We start from the raw sequence: 21330 nt of genomic DNA on the forward strand, positions 1-21330 counted from the left end.
TATTTGCAGCGACCGCTTATCCTTTTTAGGACTAGAGTTGGGCGTGATCAAATTTTGGCGTCGTTGCCGGGGAACTAACGGTGTAGTTGTAACTGTACATATTGCTAGGTTTCGAGTTTGAACTTTTATTTTGTTTTGTTTTTCTATATTTTTTATAGATATTGATTTGAGAAACATGACATCTTGGAATTATGGAAATTTAGGTGTAGATAATTTTACTATTGATCTCCATACATATTGTAAAGGAAATCACCCGTGACAAAATTTTCCAAATGTTCCTGAGAGCGAGTTATGTGCACCAACTCAATCTTATTTGTGGAATGTGTGTGATGTGTGTGGTGGTAAAAATGGTCACTTTTATGGTTGTGCTTATATTTCTTATCTTTCCCCAACCCCTTATTATGATGGTTCTACCTTTTCTTGTGAAGTTAACAGGAACAAAGAACCTGGGGATGCTGGCCTAAAGGAGATCAAAGATATGTTAAAGTGCCTTTTGGCACAAAATAATGAGAAACAACTGCAGATAGAGAGGCAGGAGGCAACTATTCGCAATTTGGAGGCTCAATTGAGTCAAGTTGTTGGAGATATTAATGCTCAACAAGCCAATATTGGGGATAGTAGCCAAGAAGAGTATGAATTTGAGGTGTTAATTAAGGAGGTCAGAGTAGAACATCAACAACCTAGCCAACTACAATTTGAGGATGTCGATGTTTAAGAAGTGAGACTAGAGTCAGCCAAGGACTTTGAGGATACAAATTTTGTTGATTCTAGTATTATTGATGTTGAGGATGTTGAAAGTCCTAAAGTTCATGTGTTTGAGCGCATTGGTCCTCACTCCAAACATTTTTCCACATTGGGCTTGGATGATGATATGGAAATAGAGTCATCTGAGCCGATTGAGGAGTCAAGGAATGAGGAACAAGGTGCCTACAGTCTGGAATTCTTCTTGCCAGAAAGTCAAGACTACATACCTCATCTAAAAGCCAAGAAGTGTAGAATAGTACAATGGTTGCTTGGGCCAATTAGATTTGTTGCTCCACCCCTGGAACATAGCCGAAAACTTGATGCCAAATTGGGGGTTCAATTCATAAGCTCGAGGTGGAGGCAAAAAGTGCTTTGCGTCGTGCCGCGACGTTAAATCAAGTGCTTGTTGGGAGGCAACCCAACTTTATTGCTTTTTTTTAATTTTTTTTATTATATTATTTTTGTAGTGTCAATTTTTTATTTTCTAGGAGCATGGAAAGCAAAGGTATTGGAAGGATGCAACAACAAACCAAATGGTTGGAACTAAGTGTGAGGTACCCGCACGAAGGACCAAACTTGGGAGAAATCTAAGTACCATATGAGCTGCTAGTGCTTCGGCCTTTGGCCTACTAGGAAGTTTCTTTTACCCTCTTATTAGTATGGTGTGCATTGGGGACAATGGATCTATTAGACAATTTTCTTAAGGGATTTAAGTCTAAAGAAAAAAAAAACAAAAAAAAATTCTTTTGTTAGTTAGTGTAGCAATCCCTTGGTTTTTCTTTAAACCACGGTTCTTTTCCAAGTGTTTTATTTGAACCAGGTGTAGTTAGTTTTTTTTAGGAATAGGACTATTGTGTTGTGTTTTGAAATGAAGCAATATCTCTTGACTTTGTTATGCCTTGAGAATAGTGAGTACTTTGGTTGTGACGCTTAAGCTCAGTTTTGGACTCTTGTATAAGTACCTTAAATTGTATGATCTTAACCTTTCTTAACTGCTTTGACTAGAGTGTCTTGATGAAACCAATCCTGATTGAGTTATGTGTCATGTGTGTGTAAGTATTTGTTATATTCTGTGCATTGCATTTGATGCCTAGAACTTGCCCTGTGTGTTTGCAAAGCAAAATAGTAGTTTTGTTCAGTCTTGGAAGTGATATAGGCGTTTCTTTGTTGAGCCAGATATATATATTTTACCCACTTAATTGTTATGTATCGTAGTTAACCCCTTTGAGCCTGTAATCTTGTTTCTTTGGCAACCACATTACAAGCCTTACCCATTTGTTTGAATTAATCATCTATTTGAACCTTTTAACCTCTCATGAGCACTTGAATTATTATGAATTGTGTAAAAGTTAAAGTGTGGGGTGTTAGTTTGGCTTTTGAGTGGAACTAATGAAATAAGGAGAAAGATGCACTATTTTGAAAAAAAAGTAAAAGCCACTTGAATTAAAAAAAAATAGTTGCATTGTTGTGAAAAAAATAATTCCTTGATAAGTGGTGGCTCTTTATGTAAATGTGCTTAAAGAATAATGGGGTAATATACATTGATGTGAAGGTGGAGTTTTGGTTTGACATAAGTATGTGGTTTGAATGTTAAAATATATGTATTAAAGCGCCTAGGGATGTGTAGTCACTCTTATATTTAAATGTACTTTACCCCTCCCGTAGCCTACATTACAACCAAATAAAGTCCTAATTGATCCTAGATTGAATGAGCTCGATTAGTAGAGTAGTACATTACGGGCAAGCTTATGGTGCATCTTTTGTGGCATATGAATGTTATTTCTGAGAGTGAGTGAATTCTTTCTATCTTGACTTCCTAAGTGTTCTTAAATTTTATTGTGTGGAACTACTCTCTTTTGTTGTGTGAGGGCACTTGATTCATGAAGGAAAGGTAATGTCAGTGACCTCTATGTTAGAGTAAGTGGGTGAGTTGTGAATAATTCATGGTACTTGTGAGTCAAATCTTGAGGTGAAGATGTTACGTTTTTGTGCTTAGTCTATTTTAAATACTCTTGGTGTGATGAGTTAGGAGAATTGTTTAAAAATGTCGTGTCTACAAAAAAAGTGCAGTTTGATTGCTCGAGGACAAGCAATAGTTTAAGTGTGGGGTGTTGATGATAGGCTATAATTGCGTATTTTAGTCGCTTATTACACTCAAATTTACTGCACTTTAATTGAGTTTGAGCTTTAATCGCTAATGTCTTGCACTAATTGTGTGTTTTATGCCTTGTAGGATTGATTCCGAGCTATGTAGATGTTATGGAATGAATTTAAGTGATTTGGAGCTTTGAAGTCTGAGTAAAAACCCAAGGAATTAAACCGGGATCATATTCGGGGATCAACGGATGATAGAGCAACAAAACGAAGAATCGAGTAGGCATATTGCGCACTGTCTAGTAAAATGCACATAACTTTTTTTCAGAACTCAATTTAAGCCCCACAATATGTAGTTGGAAAGCTAGCTCAAAGTGCTACAGCTTTTATGTTTTACATTTTTCCAAATTCCAAATATAACAGGGTGAAAAATGCGCTCGAAACCGCGATCGCGGACCTGACGCGGCAGAAATAGTAGCCTTGCAATGTACCGCGCTCGTACCGCGGTTGACCGCGGCCACGGCAGTCCAGACGTGAAATATTGTCCTTTTTCGCATAGAAGAAAGTATAATTGTCTGGGCGTATATATACATGGAAAAACGGTATTTTAGGAGTTGGACACACTTTTGACATAAATATTAGACCTAAGAAGGCTAAGGAGACTGATGATTCGACCTAAGGAGTCAAGAACACAATAGAAGCAAGGCGGGGAATTCTTCAACGAGTTTTTCCTTCCTCTTCCTATTTTTCATTGTTGGTTATGATTTTTAGTATTGTAGTTTTACATACTATTATGAATAGCTAAATTGTTATCTAGGGTTTTGATAGAACCTTTTGTAGGATAAATTCTTGTTATGTTTTTATATAATTGAGCCGTTAGATTTCTCTACTTGTTCAACTACGTGTTTATTATTGATGATTGAATGACCATCGATTGACTGTGCCTATTTATTATGTGTTGCTTAAGAAAGGATACATATTTAGGTGATTGTTGAACAACGTCACTCCTAACGTATGTGAGAATTCAATACAGCGGGTTTAAAGGTAGGTTTAGAAATAACAAAGCCTTGACGTAGTCATAATGAGCGGTTAGGTAAAGCCAACTAGCGTAGTTCGAGAGAATATGTCTAGTAAATTGTTGTAGTTGCTCGAAAGAGAATTACGACACCTAAAGTGCTCACGATCAGTAGAGAATACATTGGAAAAATTGTAGGGAACATAGCTAGAAGGATTCCAACAATTGGAAAAATCATAACTCTAGACCTCCTTAATTTAGTCTCCAACCCTTTGTCTCGTTAGTTGATAATTTTACCGTTTTCTAGTATTTGCTAGTTAATTAGTTAGAAATATAAATCTCAATTTTTATAATTTAGAAAATTGTTCAAACTTGTCTTTTTAGTGATATTAAACAGATATAGCTAAGCCTTAGTTCTCTGTGGGATTCGACTCCGGACTTTTAGACCGGATTATATTTGCAGCGACCGCTTATCCTTTTTAGGACTAGAGTTGGGCGTGATCAATATCCATATTAATTGGTGTATAGTTTTAATGAATTTGGAATGAATAATTAATGCTAAGGGCAAAACAAAAAATAATTTATTTTTCTCTTGATATGCAAAAAGTGATAAGTAAAATAAAAATTTATTTTTAAAATACTTGACAATTAAAAGTGAACAGAGGGAGTATTTTAGTTCTAATTTCACATCAAATTTTGGACAAGTGGATCTTATCTTTGTCTATAAATTCCCATAGTTGCATGTATAAATTTTTCAAGATTGAGCGTATGCTCCTCTACTATTTGTTACTCACCTATTAAAGAAATATTAAATTCTAGACAAAAATAGTTAGTGTGACTAAACTACTTTTAATTAAATATTGCAGCATAATTTAATGTGAGGAGTAAAAGATTTTTTAGGGATACGTACATAAGGGTAATTTTGAAAAAACAAATTGAATTTTTTGTGATTATATAAATGGACACTAATTTTGGACCAAAATAAAAAGGCAAATTAGTTACTTATTGTGAATCAAAGGGAGTAAAACTATAAAATTATTAGTTGAAAGGTTACAAATTAACTATAGATTAATATAAAAGATAATATTGTTGATCATGACCATATATATATGGACATAAAGGCACGACTTTAAACACATCATGTAGAAAATTCTTCCCTGTACATCTTGTGTGTGAGAGAGGGAAATTAATCAAAACGTATAAATGCAAAGGTGGGAATGTCTTTTTTTTTGGGTTAAAGGGTGCAATTCATTAAAAATACTACCCATTAGGGCATAAAACATTTGCATTGTTAGCAGGGGGATATACTAATTCCCCCTCTATGCGGCCATAGTTATCAATATTACATTCCAAAGCTTGTCTTGAGAAATCAGTTCCTGCGATGTCGTCCCAAAAAACATATGTAGCAAACGCCGGAGGAACTGCTGTTACAAGAATAGTATCAAAAAAATCTATCTTGGCACCCTCTTTTGCTAGTAAGTCAGCAACTTTGTTCGTCTCCCTGTAGCCTGTTTCACCACCACGTCTCCTAGTCTTTGGATGATTGACCTGCATTCAAAGATAATTGAGTCAAAGACAAGGTTTCCATTGTTAAGCATTCTAATTACCTCTGTGGAGTCTGTGTTTATTTCCAAGGGCGTTAGCTACCTTTCTTCAGCGATTTGCAGGCCTTTCAGTATTGCGAGCATCTCCGCCTGTGTGTTGGTAGTGTGTTGAATACTTCCCATGTAGCCCAGCACCCAGTTTTCACTTTCATTTCTGAAGACTACTCCCACTCCTTCCTTTCCAGGATTCCCAAGCTTGTATGTGTTGGTTAGAGGGGGTGTCCATTTGACCCAGATATCTCTTTTGTAGGTTTTCTGTTGATCAATATGGTTATATACTCTGTTGTTTTTGCCAGAGCAGCTTTTGTATTAACCATATCCTTCCTATTGTTGAAGAGATTATTATTTCTTGAAAGCCAATTTTACCAGAAGTAGAAGGGGAGTAGGTCTTCCCAATTAATAATGTTGTTGAAGGGTTTATTTTTTAGGAAGGCCTATGTGGTTGGCCTATCTCTGAGACAAGGTTTGTCCAGAATAGTTTTGTATTGGGGCAATCAAAGAAGATGTGTGTAGATGTTTCAATTATCCGGTTGCAGAAGTGCATTTAGGATCTAGATGAATCCCAATATGGTGGAGGAAGGCTCCAGTGGGGAACCTATCATGGAAGAGAAGCCAAAAGAAGGACTTGATCTTGTTTGGAACTTTTAGTTTCCAGATCCACAAGTAGTTGTTACTTGTGTCTGCACATTTATGTTGGGCAAGATTATCCAGTAGAGAGTATGTTGACTTTGAGGTGAAGATGCCATTGGTGGTGATTCCTCAGACTATTTTGTCCTCTTTTATAGGATTGGATGGTATGAATGTGTTTATGATGGTTATTTTGATGCTTGGGGGATGCTTAGGGAGATAGAAGAAAAATTCCAATTCCCATTGTTGCAAACTGATGCCACTGTTATGGCCAGGTCCTCCTGTGTAAGAGGGCCTTTAATTATAGATCTGATTGAGGGGAGATTTGGGATCCAAGGGTCATTGATGAAGCTGACTCTGTTCCTTGAGTGGACAACCCATCTCTTGGCTTGTATGCATGTTTTCCACCCTTTGAGTATGCATTGCTAGGTGCTTGACTTTGATTTTTTGGAGGGTGTCTCCAATTACAATGCTTGGCTATAAGAGGTTTTTTCCTAGAGGGAGGATAGGTTTTGGTAGAGCCTCCATGCCAATCCTGAGTGGATGGCTCTATTTTTCAAGTCAACCTTTTGGATTCCAAGGCCACCTTGTGCCTTAGATTTTGTGATTGTATCCCAGAAAAACAAGGTGCTTCTTCTTTTTGACAGTGGTGGTACCCTAGATGAAATTCCTTTGGAATTTGTCAATCTCTTTGGATGTTTTGGAGGGGAGTTTGATGTATTGCATGACATAGTTGGGGATGACGTTAAGAGAGACTTTTACTAGGGTAGTCCTTCCAGTCATATTAAGCATGTTTATTTTCCACCCAGGCAACTTTGTGTGGAGATTGCCTATGATGATTGGAAATCATTGTGGGTGGGCCTTTTGTGGAAAATTGAGAATCTAAGGCATTTGCTAAAGCTGGCTGATGCCTAGATGGCAAGGGTGTTGGAGATGGTTTCCATTTGGTGGGGTTGGCAGTTGGCACTGAAAAAGACTTTGGACTTACTAAGGTTGATCTTCTGCCCTGAAGCATGATTGAAGGAATTGAGTGTACTGAGGATTGTATTGTAGTTACTCTGGTTAGCTGTAGCAAACAGTGTTAGATCATCAACAAAGAAAAGATGGGATATCTTAGGGCCAGTTCTGCTAATGTTAATGGGGGACCATTCCTTTTGTTGGATATTTTTTTAATGGCCTTGGAGAGTCTTTCCATACACAGAATGAAGAAGTAGGGTGACAAAGGGTCACCCTGCCTGATGCCTCTGGTGGGCTTAAAGGAATTTGTTTGTTCCCCATTACAAGGACGGAGATGGAGGATGAGCTGACACATGACATAATAAGATTGATGGTGACATTGAGAAAGTTGAAGACATGTAGGGTCTCTTTAATGAAGGACCATTCTAGTATGTCAAAGGCCTTTTTCAGGTCTATCTTAAGGATCATGTTAGGTGATTTGCCTTTCATCTTTCAAAATGGGTGATGTATTCTTGGACTATGATAACATTGTCTGAAGCTCTCCTGTTGAAATGGAAACTGACTTAGCTAGGGCCAATGATGTGGGACATGTAAGTTTTAATACTGTTTACTAGGATTTTGGTCACAGTTTTGTAAATAGTGTTGCATAAACCTATGGACATGTAGTTTTTAATCATGGATGCTTGGGGACATTTTAGAATTAAGAACAGGAGTGTCTTATTCATCAGTGGGTGCATTGTTGTTGTTAAAAGCATTTTTTGCAGAATTGAATCAAATTCTTCCCCACTATGTCCCAGTATTTCTGATAGAAGAAAGGGTGCATGCCATCAGGGCCTGGAGCTTTGAAGGGCTTAAAGGAGAAGATGACACTTTTGATCTCACTATCCCTGAGAAGCATTGCAATGGTGGATTTTTGAATGTCAAAAAGGGAGGGCCCATGAGAACTATGTGTGATAGTGTACCTTTGAGATTGAGAGTGGGATGTGGAGTAGAGCTCTTGGAAAAACTTGGCTGTTGAAGCTTTGATTTCCTGGGGATCATACTGTCAGGCCTTGAATCATCCTTGAGGGAGAGGACTCTGTTTCTCCTTCTTCTGTTAAGGGTGGATGTATGGAAGAATCTAGTGTTGGCATTACCATTTGAGAGCCAGTTTATTCTAGATTTTAGCTTCCAGAAATCTTCTTCATTTTTTAGGATTGATTCTAGTTCCTAAATAAGAGTGTTTTCAAGGGTTTAGTGGAAATTGCTAGATTGATAGCTAGGGCATTTTTGTATCCCAGCTATCCTGGCAAGCAGTCTCTTTTTTTGGGAAAATATTGCCAAAGGTGAGTTTGTTCCAATTGATTGCATTTTCTTTGAATCTTATGGTGGAAGGGATTAAGGTGGATTGGAGTGGGAAGGAATCTCTGATGAGAGCTTGGAACATAGGGTGGCTGCACCACATGGATTCGAACCTAAAGGGCTTGGTGGAGACTATTTGAGTGTTATTGTTTAGTTTGACTAGCATGAGGCAGTGGTCAGAGTGGGTCCTATCAAAGTGAGTAATATTTGCGGCATGACCTATTCTTGTAATGCTTGTTCGACCAAGTGTACTTGCTTCCTTTGAATCCTAGGTCTACAAGTTGGCAATTGTTAATACAATTCCAAAATAAGTTGCTCATATTTGTGTTGATGGGGTTGCCCCCAAATTTGTCCCTAGCTTTCAAGACTTTATTGAAGTCCCCACCCACAAACCAACTACCCTTAAAATTCTTGGAAATATCGATCAAGTTATCCCACAGTCTTTCTAACCTCAATATAATTACTAGCATAGACTGTAGAAATTAACCAAGGAGGGTTTGAAGTGAGCACCTTGACCATTGTATGAATGCCTTGTGATGTTACTACTACTTCATCTACCTAGAGGGAGGATTCTTTCCACATGATTACTATATCTCCTGAGTGGCCTACTGCTGGGAACTGAATATGCAGGTCATATTGCAGTTCCTCTGTGAGCTTTTTATGATCTCCATCTTCGTTTCCAACAACACTAGCATAGCAGGTTTGTGCATTTTCACCATCTCTGAGCAATGCCTTTTGAACTCAGCACTGTTTGCCCCCTAACATTCCATATGATGAAATTTATTAGTGGATGGGGGGGGGGGGTGGGGGTGGGGGTATGTGGGGGGTTGCTCATCGATACTTTGTCCCTTCCCTAGGTTGGCATCGCATCTCTTCCCCTGGGTTGAGATGGTTGGGATCTCATCACTAGAGTTAGTGTTCAGAACACCTTGGCTTTGATGGGAGGACATGCTCTGTCTACATCTTGCTAGACTCTTTGGGCATAGAAGGATTAGGGTCTCGTTGTGGTCTACATTATACTCCACCACTCGTACTGCCTCCAGCCATAGAGAGTCTATTCTCGATTGGCTGTCTGATGGCGTTGTTTCCTTCACCGTAAGAGCTTCGTGGTTCTTCAGGATTTCCAAGGATTTTGATATTCAAAAATTAAAAACTCAATAGATAGTCATAGTAGATTCATAAACTAAAGTCTATATGCAATTAATTCTACTCTATAAGACTATAAATCTATAACTGAAAAAACATAGCAAAAAAAAATAGAGCCTAAAAAGAGACTCTACTGTCTCTGCTCTACCTCTACTGCTTACTCCAAGCAGAGCCAAAAAAATAAGAGAAGAAAAAAGAGGAAGGGAAGAAAGAAAGAAAGAACCTACTATCTCTTTCGAGATATTCTCCAGAGGTGGTGAGTACCATTTCTCTTGCGTTAAAGATGAAGGGTCCTGGGTGTCTAGTGTGGAAGAACTTTGAACTGAGGAGTCGCATAGGGGTTCGTCATTGCCGGATCCGAGAAGAAGGGCATGAAGTTGAAGATTTGCTACATCATGTTGTGGATTGAGGGTGGGTCATTGATTTGTTGCATGGGATTGAGGTTGCTGTGAAGCACCATCGACTGCCATAGTTGAGCACCAAACATCCCCAAACCCTTGTTTAGCGCTTCTGCAGTTACTCTAGCTAAATGAGCCGGATTTTGGATGATGAGGGATATGGGCTGATTGCCCAGCTGAAAATTGTAGCACAACACCTGGTCATGGAGGGCTATCTCCAGCCAGGGCGCCAGCGTGTGGTCCGGTGGTGGTGGAATGGAGGTCAGAAGACTCAGGGATTGGGAGGGATTTCATTTTTGGGTTTTTTCTGTCTAACCCTTTTGGGGTTATTATTAAATGGGGGGTTATTAGGGTAATCAACAATTTTTACTGATGATGGAAGTGGATCGACACCCATGTTCGATGCTTCGAAACCTGTGTCTAATACACAGGTTGTAGGATTAGGGGAAAATTCGGTTGAGTTGATGGTTGGTGTCAAATCAGTTGCAATTTTTGGCTTTCTCAGATTTTGCTCTTGAGTTTCCATGGAGTGATTTTTCACAGAGTGCGTTTGTAGGGGAGACGTAGAACAGTAGGGATCATCATTAGGGTCTACTAGGGAGTTGATATGTTTAGGGGTGGAGTGGGTCTCCATCTGGTGCGTTGTCAGACTCCTCTTTGGGCCCTTTGGGGTAGTTGACTTTGGGTTTCTGGGGGGGGGGGGGCTATTTGGTTTTGCTTTTGGGAGGGGCCTGTTTGGTTTTGACTTTGGGGTGTAAGCCCCTTCACCGCACTGGGTATTTGTTCATTAGCTTCTGGGCCCGCCTTTCTCTTCATGCTTGTGTTGGGCCTGTCTCTTATGGGCTACCCGTGAGTGGGTTGATTTTCCATTGATGGAGTAATGGCTTTTGTGCACTGGGCTGGGCTTGTGTCCTGCATAGGGTTAGTTTTTGAAGCATAGCGAAAAGTTTGTGTTTCGAGAAACTTATCGGAAATGGTGTCGAACATTCGAACTTGGATGTCGTCCGGTTGGGCCGGTTTTTTACCTTTTCTATTCAGATTTGGTGTTGGGCATTACTGGGTGGGGGGTCCTTGTTTGCGCCTTCTTGGAAAGGAAACAGTTTTCTATTCCTCTTCTTATTCACCAGTTGTTTTTGAATTGGAGCAGCCTGAGCTGTCCTATGGTGGTGGCGATTGAGTTTGTTTTTGTCTGTGTGAGCATCCTTTCAGGATGTGACCTAGCCTTCTATATCCTGTACAAAGGACGTTCTCACCTTCGTAGACAACCAGCTGTTTATGGTCTCCTATAGTAACATATATTGCAACTGGTGATTCCAGTGGGACTTGGATGCAGATTCTGGCATACCCCCCTCTTAGGGTCGCTGAGGTGCATGTATCGATTTTGAGAAGTTTTCCAAGCTTTCTGCCTACCTTTTCTAAAATCTCTTTGTCGTAGAATTCGGTTAATAAAGTCCTATGTTAATAGTTGAAGTATAAAAAAAGTTACATATAAAGTATGTGAATACTCTTAAATATTGTGTGATTCTTTTAGCAAACTGTATCAAGTTGGTCCAAAACAAAGTTTGACTCTCCCTCCGTAAGATGGTGGGGCAAACCTCTGTCACACCTCCTTTTTACATACCCCGCAAGGGTACAAGAGAGTTTTTTCCAATTAAAGGACAATCGAAAGGGATTTGTTTATTTATTTCAGAGTCGCCACTTGGGAGATTTAAGGTGTCCCAAGTCACCAATTTTAATCCCGAATCGAGGAAAAGAATGACTCCATATTACAGTTTACGTACCAGAAATCTGGATAAGGAATTCTGTTAACCCGGGAGAAGGTGTTAGGCATTCCCGAGTTCCGTGGTTCTAGCACGGTCGCTCAACTGTTATATTCGGCTTGATTATCTGATTTTATACAAATGTGAACTTATGTGCCAATTTTATCTTTTAACCGCTTTTATCATTCACTGTTATTTTTATAGGACTTGCAACGTCGTGAAAACATATCTCGAACCACGTTACATCAATGCACCCGTGGTTATTGATATATCTCGACTCGGTTGAGATTTGGATTTGGGTCACATAAATGTGCACCCGAATTAAGAAAAATAAATTATTTAAGACGCGCCTAAAGCAACTAACGTATGGTTGTTTTGGGGAAGGCCGTAAAATTTGCTAAACGGCATGTCCCGAATTCTAAGTATTTTTAATATATATGCATTTAGAGGGCCCCGCAGCTTCTACATTTTTGTTTGTCGAGGCTCGTCTCATTTATTATTAAAAGGAATTTACAACGTCATGGAAATGCATCTCGGGCCACGCCACAATCAATGCGCCCGTGACTAAAGACATATTTCGACTCCGTTGAGATTTGGATTTGGGTCACATAAATGTGCACCCGAGTTTAGGGAGATAACATTATTAAAGGCGCGCCTAAAGCAACTAGCGCGTTATTATTCTGGGAAGAACGTGAGATTTGCTAAACGGCCCGCCCTGGAAGCTAGGTGCTTTGGTATGTACCTTTAACGAGGGCCCCGTAGCTTGTGCGTTTTTATTTGTCGAGGCTCATCTCGTCTTTTTATTTTAAAGGATATCCTATAGCGGCTATGTTTCTTGTCGCATTTGTCTCTACCAGTTGAAAGCAGAAATAGCCCTAGTTAATTGCATGCTTACAGTTATTTACAGCAGGATTCCAAATGCTTTTTCAAACAAAAATCAGAAACAGGGCCACACCCATGGGCGAGCAATCAGACCTCATGGGCCCAAACCCAGCTTATGCGGGATTCGCCAGGCCTGAGCCAGTGATTTCCGGTGAAAGCCTGCTTAGCCCGTTTCGACTTGGGCTCGACCTTCGTGAGGTTGAGGCCCTGAACTGGTTCTTTGTTCTAAGATGTAGTTTATCAGTTATAACAAGGCAGCTGATCAAAGGGGAAGAAGATTAACTAATGGTTGACAGCTCTCATGCATTCATGGTCATGTTAATCACAGACATAACTAGTTTCTGAGCTATAACCTAGTATACTGTCAAACCTTTCATCTATCAACCTACACACATACTAAAATATCAAGTTACCCTACAATTGTCATCTTTGCTAAGTATGAGGGCTAATGCCAGTATCCAAACAGAAAGGTAAACTATTATGCATTACAATGATGTTCCATATAACAGTCTATGTATGAAATAAACATCTTCAACTCTTCTCCTCTGTATTCATGCTCAACTTTCAAGTTACATTGACAGTGTATTAATCGTGTACCTGGTAATAGCAAAGCAAAAGAAAAAGGAGAATGATCAGTTGAATAGTATGCCACAAACACAGCAACAGCAGATACACAGCAACAACACAGCAACAACAACCAACCAACAATGATGAAGCTCACAAGTGGTCGAGCAACAAACAAACAATCCCAGAAACAGAACAGTGAATCCAGCAGAAAAACAGAGTATTCAATGTAACAGCACCAACAGTTCAACAATCACAAACAGCTCGGCAGGTAACCAACAGCAATTGGCAAAGACAGCTTGACCAACTTGAACTCTTATGTAGTTTTCAGACAATGTTTGGTTACAATATTCTGAAATTTTTCTTTATCTTTCTTTCTTTCATTTTTCCCAACTTAAAACCTCTCTGAAGACTAAAAAATGTCCAGCCCCTTCTTAGCTAAGAATACCTCTATTTATAATCTGAAAAAGAACCCCTAAGGTCTGCCTAGAATTTCACAGCCCCCAGGTCTGCCCATACCCTTCACTTCCCCTGCCTAAACATCTTTTTGATGCCAGTTATTTGGTTCCTCATGCTTGGCCTTATTGCTCTAATCAAGAGTCATGGGTTTTAAGTATTCATTTTATTCCCATGCTCCTATGTTTTGTCCCCACTAATACTAGTTTAATAGTATTTCTGATTAAACAATTGACAGCCCATTAATCCTGCACATTTAATCAGTTTTTCCCCAACCCAAAGTTACCTAACAGACCCTGGATCATTGCTGCTTTGCCCCATCCTTTCATTCTATTGAATCTGTCAGTTATGACCCTTTGAGAACTAGTTCGAACCCCCCCCACAGCTAACAAACCAACCTATAATCAGTCCAACACAACCATTCAACAAAAATCAGCCAGTAAGAGTTAGGTCGTTTGTTATTTAATACTGCGAGACTAACATCAAACATGTGTCGAGTCGACTTTGCAAGTTATAACGTATACTAATTAGTCGCTAATCGACTAAACTTAAAACAGAAACAAACTGAGTGTTTCAGGCCTTTTTGGACAACAATGGAACTTTACAACACTTAATTATTTGACGACGTTACTCAGGTCGACTATACGAACTAATATACGTAACAATTAATCGACAAACATCACAGACTAAACAAAGCACCAATTTATTTCCAAACTCGGGGCATTTAACATGGAGTTTATGAAACTTAACTTGTCGACAACATCAATCGAGGTGACTAAACATCTTATAACACTTAACTAACATTTGAGAAAAGAAATCAACCAAACAAAAGGGTCTTTGAAGATGGATAGAATATAATCAAAAATAATCTAGAACAAATCCACAAACATATGCATAAACCTAAACAAGAGGAAAGAAAAGACGATTACATCAGACACTTACCTCAAACGAAACAGGTTTGGTTTTTTAGGGTTCTTGAACTCAGGTTTGGGATTCGACAAGTTCTGCTTGCATCTGACCGGAACCAAAGCTGATTAAGGCCTGAGGGACGTTAGGGGAGTGACTAGGGTGAATATGGGGTGGTTTGGTGTAGATCTAGGTTTGGTCTCGGGTCTTCGAATGAAACTAAGACATGAAAATTATTCCTCTCGTTATACAGGTGGGCGCCTATTTAAACTAAGACTGAAAATTATTCCTCTCGTTATACAGGTGGGCGCCTATTTAAACTAAGACATGAAAATTATTCCTCTCGTTATACAGGTGGGCGCCTATTTAAACTAAGACTGAAAATTATTCCTCTCGTTATACAGGTGGGCGCCTATTTAAACTAAGACATGAAAATTATTCCTCTCGTTATACAGGTGGGCGCCTATTTAAACTAAGACTGAAAATTATTCCTCTCGTTATACAGGTGGGCGCCTATTTAAACTAAGACATGAAAATTATTCCTCTCGTTATACAGGTGGGCGCCTATTTAAACTAAGACTGAAAATTATTCCTCTCGTTATACAGGTGGGCGCCTATTTAAACTAAGACATGAAAATTATTCCTCTCGTTATACAGGTGGGCGCCTATTTAAACTAAGACTGAAAATTATTCCTCTCGTTATACAGGTGGGCGCCTATTTAAACTAAGACATGAAAATTATTCCTCTCGTTATACAGGTGGGCGCCTATTTAAACTAAGACTGAAAATTATTCCTCTCGTTATACAGGTGGGCGCCTATTTAAACTAAGACATGAAAATTATTCCTCTCGTTATACAGGTGGGCGCCTATTTAAACTAAGACTGAAAATTATTCCTCTCGTTATACAGGTGGGCGCCTATTTAAACTAAGACATGAAAATTATTCCTCTCGTTATACAGGTGGGCGCCTATTTAAACTAAGACTGAAAATTATTCCTCTCGTTATACAGGTGGGCGCCTATTTAAACTAAGACATGAAAATTATTCCTCTCGTTATACAGGTGGGCGCCTATTTAAACTAAGACTGAAAATTATTCCTCTCGTTATACAGGTGGGCGCCTATTTAAACTAAGACATGAAAATTATTCCTCTCGTTATACAGGTGGGCGCCTATTTAAACTAAGACTGAAAATTATTCCTCTCGTTATACAGGTGGGCGCCTATTTAAACTAAGACATGAAAATTATTCCTCTCGTTATACAGGTGGGCGCCTATTTAAACTAAGACTGAAAATTATTCCTCTCGTTATACAGGTGGGCGCCTATTTAAACTAAGACATGAAAATTATTCCTCTCGTTATACAGGTGGGCGCCTATTTAAACTAAGACTGAAAATTATTCCTCTCGTTATACAGGTGGGCGCCTATTTAAACTAAGACATGAAAATTATTCCTCTCGTTATACAGGTGGGCGCCTATTTAAACTAAGACTGAAAATTATTCCTCTCGTTATACAGGTGGGCGCCTATTTAAACTAAGACATGAAAATTATTCCTCTCGTTATACAGGTGGGCGCCTATTTAAACTAAGACTGAAAATTATTCCTCTCGTTATACAGGTGGGCGCCTATTTAAACTAAGACATGAAAATTATTCCTCTCGTTATACAGGTGGGCGCCTATTTAAACTAAGACTGAAAATTATTCCTCTCGTTATACAGGTGGGCGCCTATTTAAACTAAGACATGAAAATTATTCCTCTCGTTATACAGGTGGGCGCCTATTTAAACTAAGACTGAAAATTATTCCTCTCGTTATACAGGTGGGCGCCTATTTAAACTAAGACATGAAAATTATTCCTCTCGTTATACAGGTGGGCGCCTATTTAAACTAAGACTGAAAATTATTCCTCTCGTTATACAGGTGGGCGCCTATTTAAACTAAGACATGAAAATTATTCCTCTCGTTATACAGGTGGGCGCCTATTTAAACTAAGACTGAAAATTATTCCTCTCGTTATACAGGTGGGCGCCTATTTAAACTAAGACATGAAAATTATTCCTCTCGTTATACAGGTGGGCGCCTATTTAAACTAAGACTGAAAATTATTCCTCTCGTTATACAGGTGGGCGCCTATTTAAACTAAGACATGAAAATTATTCCTCTCGTTATACAGGTGGGCGCCTATTTAAACTAAGACTGAAAATTATTCCTCTCGTTATACAGGTGGGCGCCTATTTAAACTAAGACATGAAAATTATTCCTCTCGTTATACAGGTGGGCGCCTATTTAAACTAAGACTGAAAATTATTCCTCTCGTTATACAGGTGGGCGCCTATTTAAACTAAGACATGAAAATTATTCCTCTCGTTATACAGGTGGGCGCCTATTTAAACTAAGACTGAAAATTATTCCTCTCGTTATACAGGTGGGCGCCTATTTAAACTAAGACATGAAAATTATTCCTCTCGTTATACAGGTGGGCGCCTATTTAAACTAAGACTGAAAATTATTCCTCTCGTTATACAGGTGGGCGCCTATTTAAACTAAGACTGAAAATTATTCCTCTCGTTATACAGGTGGGCGCCTATTTAAACTAAGACTGAAAATTATTCCTCTCGTTATACAGGTGGGCGCCTATTTAAACTAAGACTGAAAATTATTCCTCTCGTTATACAGGTGGGCGCCTATTTAAACTAAGACTGAAAAGTATTCCTCTCGTTATACAGGTGGGCGCCTATTTAAACTAAGACATGAAAATTTATTCCTCTCGTTATACAGGTGGGTGCCTATTTGAACTAAGACATGAAAATTATTCCTCTCCTTATACAGGTGGGCGCCTATTTAAACTAAGACATGAAAATTTATTCCTCTCGTTATACAGGTGGGCGCCTATTTAAAGTAAGACTGAAAATTATTCCTCTCGTTATACAGGTGGGCGCCTATTTAAACTAAGACTGAAAATTATTCCTCTCGTTATACAGGTGGGCGCCTATTTAAACTAAGACTGAAAAGTATTCCTCTCGTTATACAGGTGGGCGCCTATTTAAACTAAGACATATTTGATTTTGTTTTCTCGTTCCTCCGAGAAAATATTTGGCAATGGCAGAAAATTTTCTGCCCCGGTTTTGGTGATCTTTCTGGTATCGCGTCCTTCTGCCATCATCAACCTTTATTTTCCTGCAGCAGACAAAAGGATTTAGCTAGTTTTAATCATGGTGGGGCAACGGTGACCTTTCCGATGGGGGATGATTTTTCCCTTTTCTTCTCCTTGCTCTATGCTCCAACAACTGGTTGGTGGACGACGCTGCTTGCTGGGGGTGGTTTTCCATTTATCCTCCTTTCTGCTTTCTCTTTTCAGGACATGCTGTGGGAGTCTGCTTTTAATCCCGAAACTACTCCCTTCAGGAGTTTACTTCCTCCCGGAATTGTAAGGCATAGAATTGCATTGCCCGGGGATATCTTGTACCGGATTGATTTCCCTTTCTTGTGGCGTCTGACCACTTTGGATTCGGGTCCGGGATTTATCAACGTTCTGTGGGGAAACCTTCTCGGAACTTGGTCCACAAGTCCTTCACCCGTCATTTTCCGCTCTCTTTACGTCACCCTTCTTTCTACACAATTCGTCCTTTGGTTTCGCAGCCGATGCCTTTTGTCTTATTGCCTCGACTCTTGGCCTACCCTTTTCGTATTTTGCTTTCGTACCCCTTCGGCCTCTAGTAGTAAACTTTGAAAAATCTTTTCCAAAACGAATTCTTAGAAAGAAAAAATGAAAAAGATAGAAAAGGAGGAAAATCTTTCTGAACCAATACTTGGTGGAAAAAGGAAAAGATAAGAACTTATCTGGATAACATGACTGGTCCTTGTGATCATGACGTGCACCATAGATTCCCGACCCAGTCTATTTGTATCAATCAACTTGCCTGATGACCTTACTTGCATGGGGATAAATGGGCGTCCATTTCTTTTGTGAACGTGGATCCTTTTGCTGATCTGTCCTGTCGCCTCATAGTGCCCTTGAGGGGTTTTCACTAATGAGACTCTCTCTTTTCTCTCAGCTCCCGGCGCCTTATAGTGCCTGTGAAGGTTTTCACCGATAAGACTCTCTCGTTTTATATCTCTCATCTTTTGTCGCCTTGTGGTGCCCGCGAAGGTTTTCACCGCCAAGACTCTCTCATTTTATTTCTTCAACGGAGAATCGGAGTGCTGTCGATATGACCCTCTCTTTGGAGATTCCTTTGGACTATCAATTCATTTCCAGTTTTATGATCCTCTTCTTTGCCGGGGATCAGCGTATTATTCTCGGCTTTATTTGCCTGACTTGGCACCTCTTGGATATTGATCGGGAGGTCTTTTGGACGTCGATGTTGGTTTTGGTGTGGGGCTAAAAGAAAGGCTATCAAAAAATGAAATAACTTTGATGGGTGATCCGCTACAACTTTTGGAATCAAACCTTTGTTGGAATTTTTAAAACATAACCTCTGCCCCCAGTTTTCTTGCTTGGGGGATTTTATTATTTTTTACTCTATGTTGAGCTATGTGCGTTACGCACACTGTGCCTATTATGCACACTTATGGACATTATGCACACTATGACCGAGCCGTGAGGCGCCTACGTATCCTCTTTGAGGAATCAGGTCAAACGTAGTTCCCACTGTTTTGTATTTCTTGTGATTTTTATCTCTCTCTTTTTTTCTCTTTTTTTTCATTTTCTCTTAAAAAAAATTTCCTTTCTTTTCTTTCTCTTTTTCATATCTTTCCCATTAGTGATTCCAAAAGAGGGGTATGAAAGAATAACTTAAGGCTCAAAAGGGGGAAACAAGGGTAAAAAGTGTTTGGATAGAAGAAAGAACTGCCTCCGTCATTTCATTATCCAATAAGTACCAAGTACAAACAAACGAACCAATTATTGCCATAATCAAAGAATTTACGCATAATATCTCTTGACTGCATCTGAATTGATAGCCATGTCAACACATCTCCCCTCGATATCCGTCAAACACAAAGCACCGTTGGACAACACTCTGGTCACGATATAAGGCCCTTTCCAATTTGGGGCGAACTTGCCTTTTGCTTTGACCTGATGCGGGAGGATCCTCTTTAATACCTGCTGCCCTACTTCAAACATCCTGGGGCGTACCTTCTTATTATATGTTCTTGCCATTCTCTTCTGATACAGCTGACCATGGCACACTGCTGCCAATCTTTTCTCGTCTATCAAGCTCAACTGTTCTAATCGAGCTCTGACCCATTCATTATCATCAATCTCGGCTTCAGCGACAATCCGGAGGGACGGAATTTCGACCTCTGCTGGTATTACGGCTCAGTTCCGTACACCAACAAATAAGGAGTTGCACCTATGGAAGTCCGGACGGTAGTGAGATAACCCAACAAAGCAAAGGGTAATCTCTCGTGCCATTGTCTAGATCCTTCCACCATCTTCCGCAGTATCTTCTTGATGTTCTTATTGGCTGCTTCGACCGCTCCATTCGCCTTGGGGCGATATGGGGTAGAATTGCGGTGTGTAATCTTGAATTGTTGGCATACCTCTTTCATCAAGCTGCTGTTAAGATTCGCACCATTGTCCGTAATGATCACTTTTGGGATCCTAAATCTGCAGATGATATGGGAGTGAACAAAATCCACAACTGACTTTTTAGTCACCGATTTGAAGGTTTTAGCTTTGACCCATTTGGTGAAGTAGTCGATGGTCACCAGAATGAACCTATGGCCGTTGGATGCTGCCGGCTCGATAGGCCCAATGACATCCATGCCCCATGCAACAAACGGCCAGAGTGCTGACATCGTATGTAACTCTGTTGGCGGAGAATGAATCAGATCTCCATGTATCTGACACTGATGGCATTTCCTCACGAAACTGATACAGTCATGTTCCATGGTGAGCCAGTAATACCCTGCCCTAAGGATCTTCCTTGCCAACACGTATCAGCTCATATGTGTCCCACAAACTCCAGCATGTACTTCTGCCATAACCGTCGTGGACTGACTGGCATCTATATATCTCAACAATCCCAAATCCGGGGTTCTTTTGTATAACACTCTACCGCTGAGGAAGAAACCATTCGACAATCGCCGAAGAGCTCTTTTCTGGTCTCCAGTGACCTGTTCTGGATATATTCCCATTCTGAGGTATTCCTTGATATCATGAAACCAGGGCTTGCCATCTACTTCCTCTTCCACCGCGTTGCAATAAGCGTGCTGATCACGAACCTGGATGTGCAGAGGGTCAACGTACATTTTGTTAGGGTGGTACAACATTGATGCTAAGGTGTCCAATGCATCCGCAACCTCGTTATGAACTCTCGGGATGTGTTTAAACTTCACCGATCGAAATTGCTTGCTCAGATCGTGCAAGCATTGTCGATATGGTATGAGTTTCAAATCCCGTGTTTCCCATTCACCCTGAATTTGATGTACCAAAAGGTCCGAGTCTCCCAAGACCAAAACGTCTTGGACATCCATGTCCGCCGCTAATCGCAGACCCAAAATGCAAGCTTCATACTCGGCCATATTATTGGTGCAATAGAAGCGCAGCTGAGCCGTAACGGATAATGGCGTCCTGTTTCAGAAATGAGTACTGCTCCTATTCCAACCCCTTTCGGGTTCGCAGCTCCATCGAAGAAAAGCTTCCAACCCGGTTCCTCGGTTAACTCCAGCTCGTTTGTATGCATCACCTCTTCATCGGGAAAATACGTTCTTAAAGGCTCGTATTTTTCATCAACGGGATTCTCTGCCAAATGGTCGGCCAACTCCTGGGCTTTCATGGCTGTCCTCGTCACATAGACGATATCAAACTCTGTGAGCAGAATTTGCCATTTG

The 21330-nt window shown here is 39.9% G+C and overlaps 1 protein-coding gene across 1 annotated transcript; it reads right to left on the reverse strand.

The window, feature by feature from the left end:
* Nucleotides 1-20436: 20436 nt before the first annotated feature.
* Nucleotides 20437-20748, reverse strand: LOC138889100 (uncharacterized). Its single transcript, XM_070171660.1, has one exon. It carries the CDS (start codon nucleotides 20746-20748, stop codon nucleotides 20437-20439), a length of 312 nt encoding a protein of 103 aa, XP_070027761.1.
* Nucleotides 20749-21330: the final 582 nt, after the last annotated feature.

The sequence above is a fragment of the Nicotiana sylvestris genome, chromosome 4 (assembly GCF_000393655.2).
Source record: "Nicotiana sylvestris chromosome 4, ASM39365v2, whole genome shotgun sequence".
Lineage (NCBI taxonomy): Eukaryota > Viridiplantae > Streptophyta > Magnoliopsida > Solanales > Solanaceae > Nicotiana > Nicotiana sylvestris.

Bases quoted from the DNA above. Each gene is read 5' to 3' on its own strand.
- LOC138889100 (XM_070171660.1), bottom strand. From the start codon at position 20,748: ATGTACGTTGACCCTCTGCACATCCAGGTTCGTGATCAGCACGCTTAT.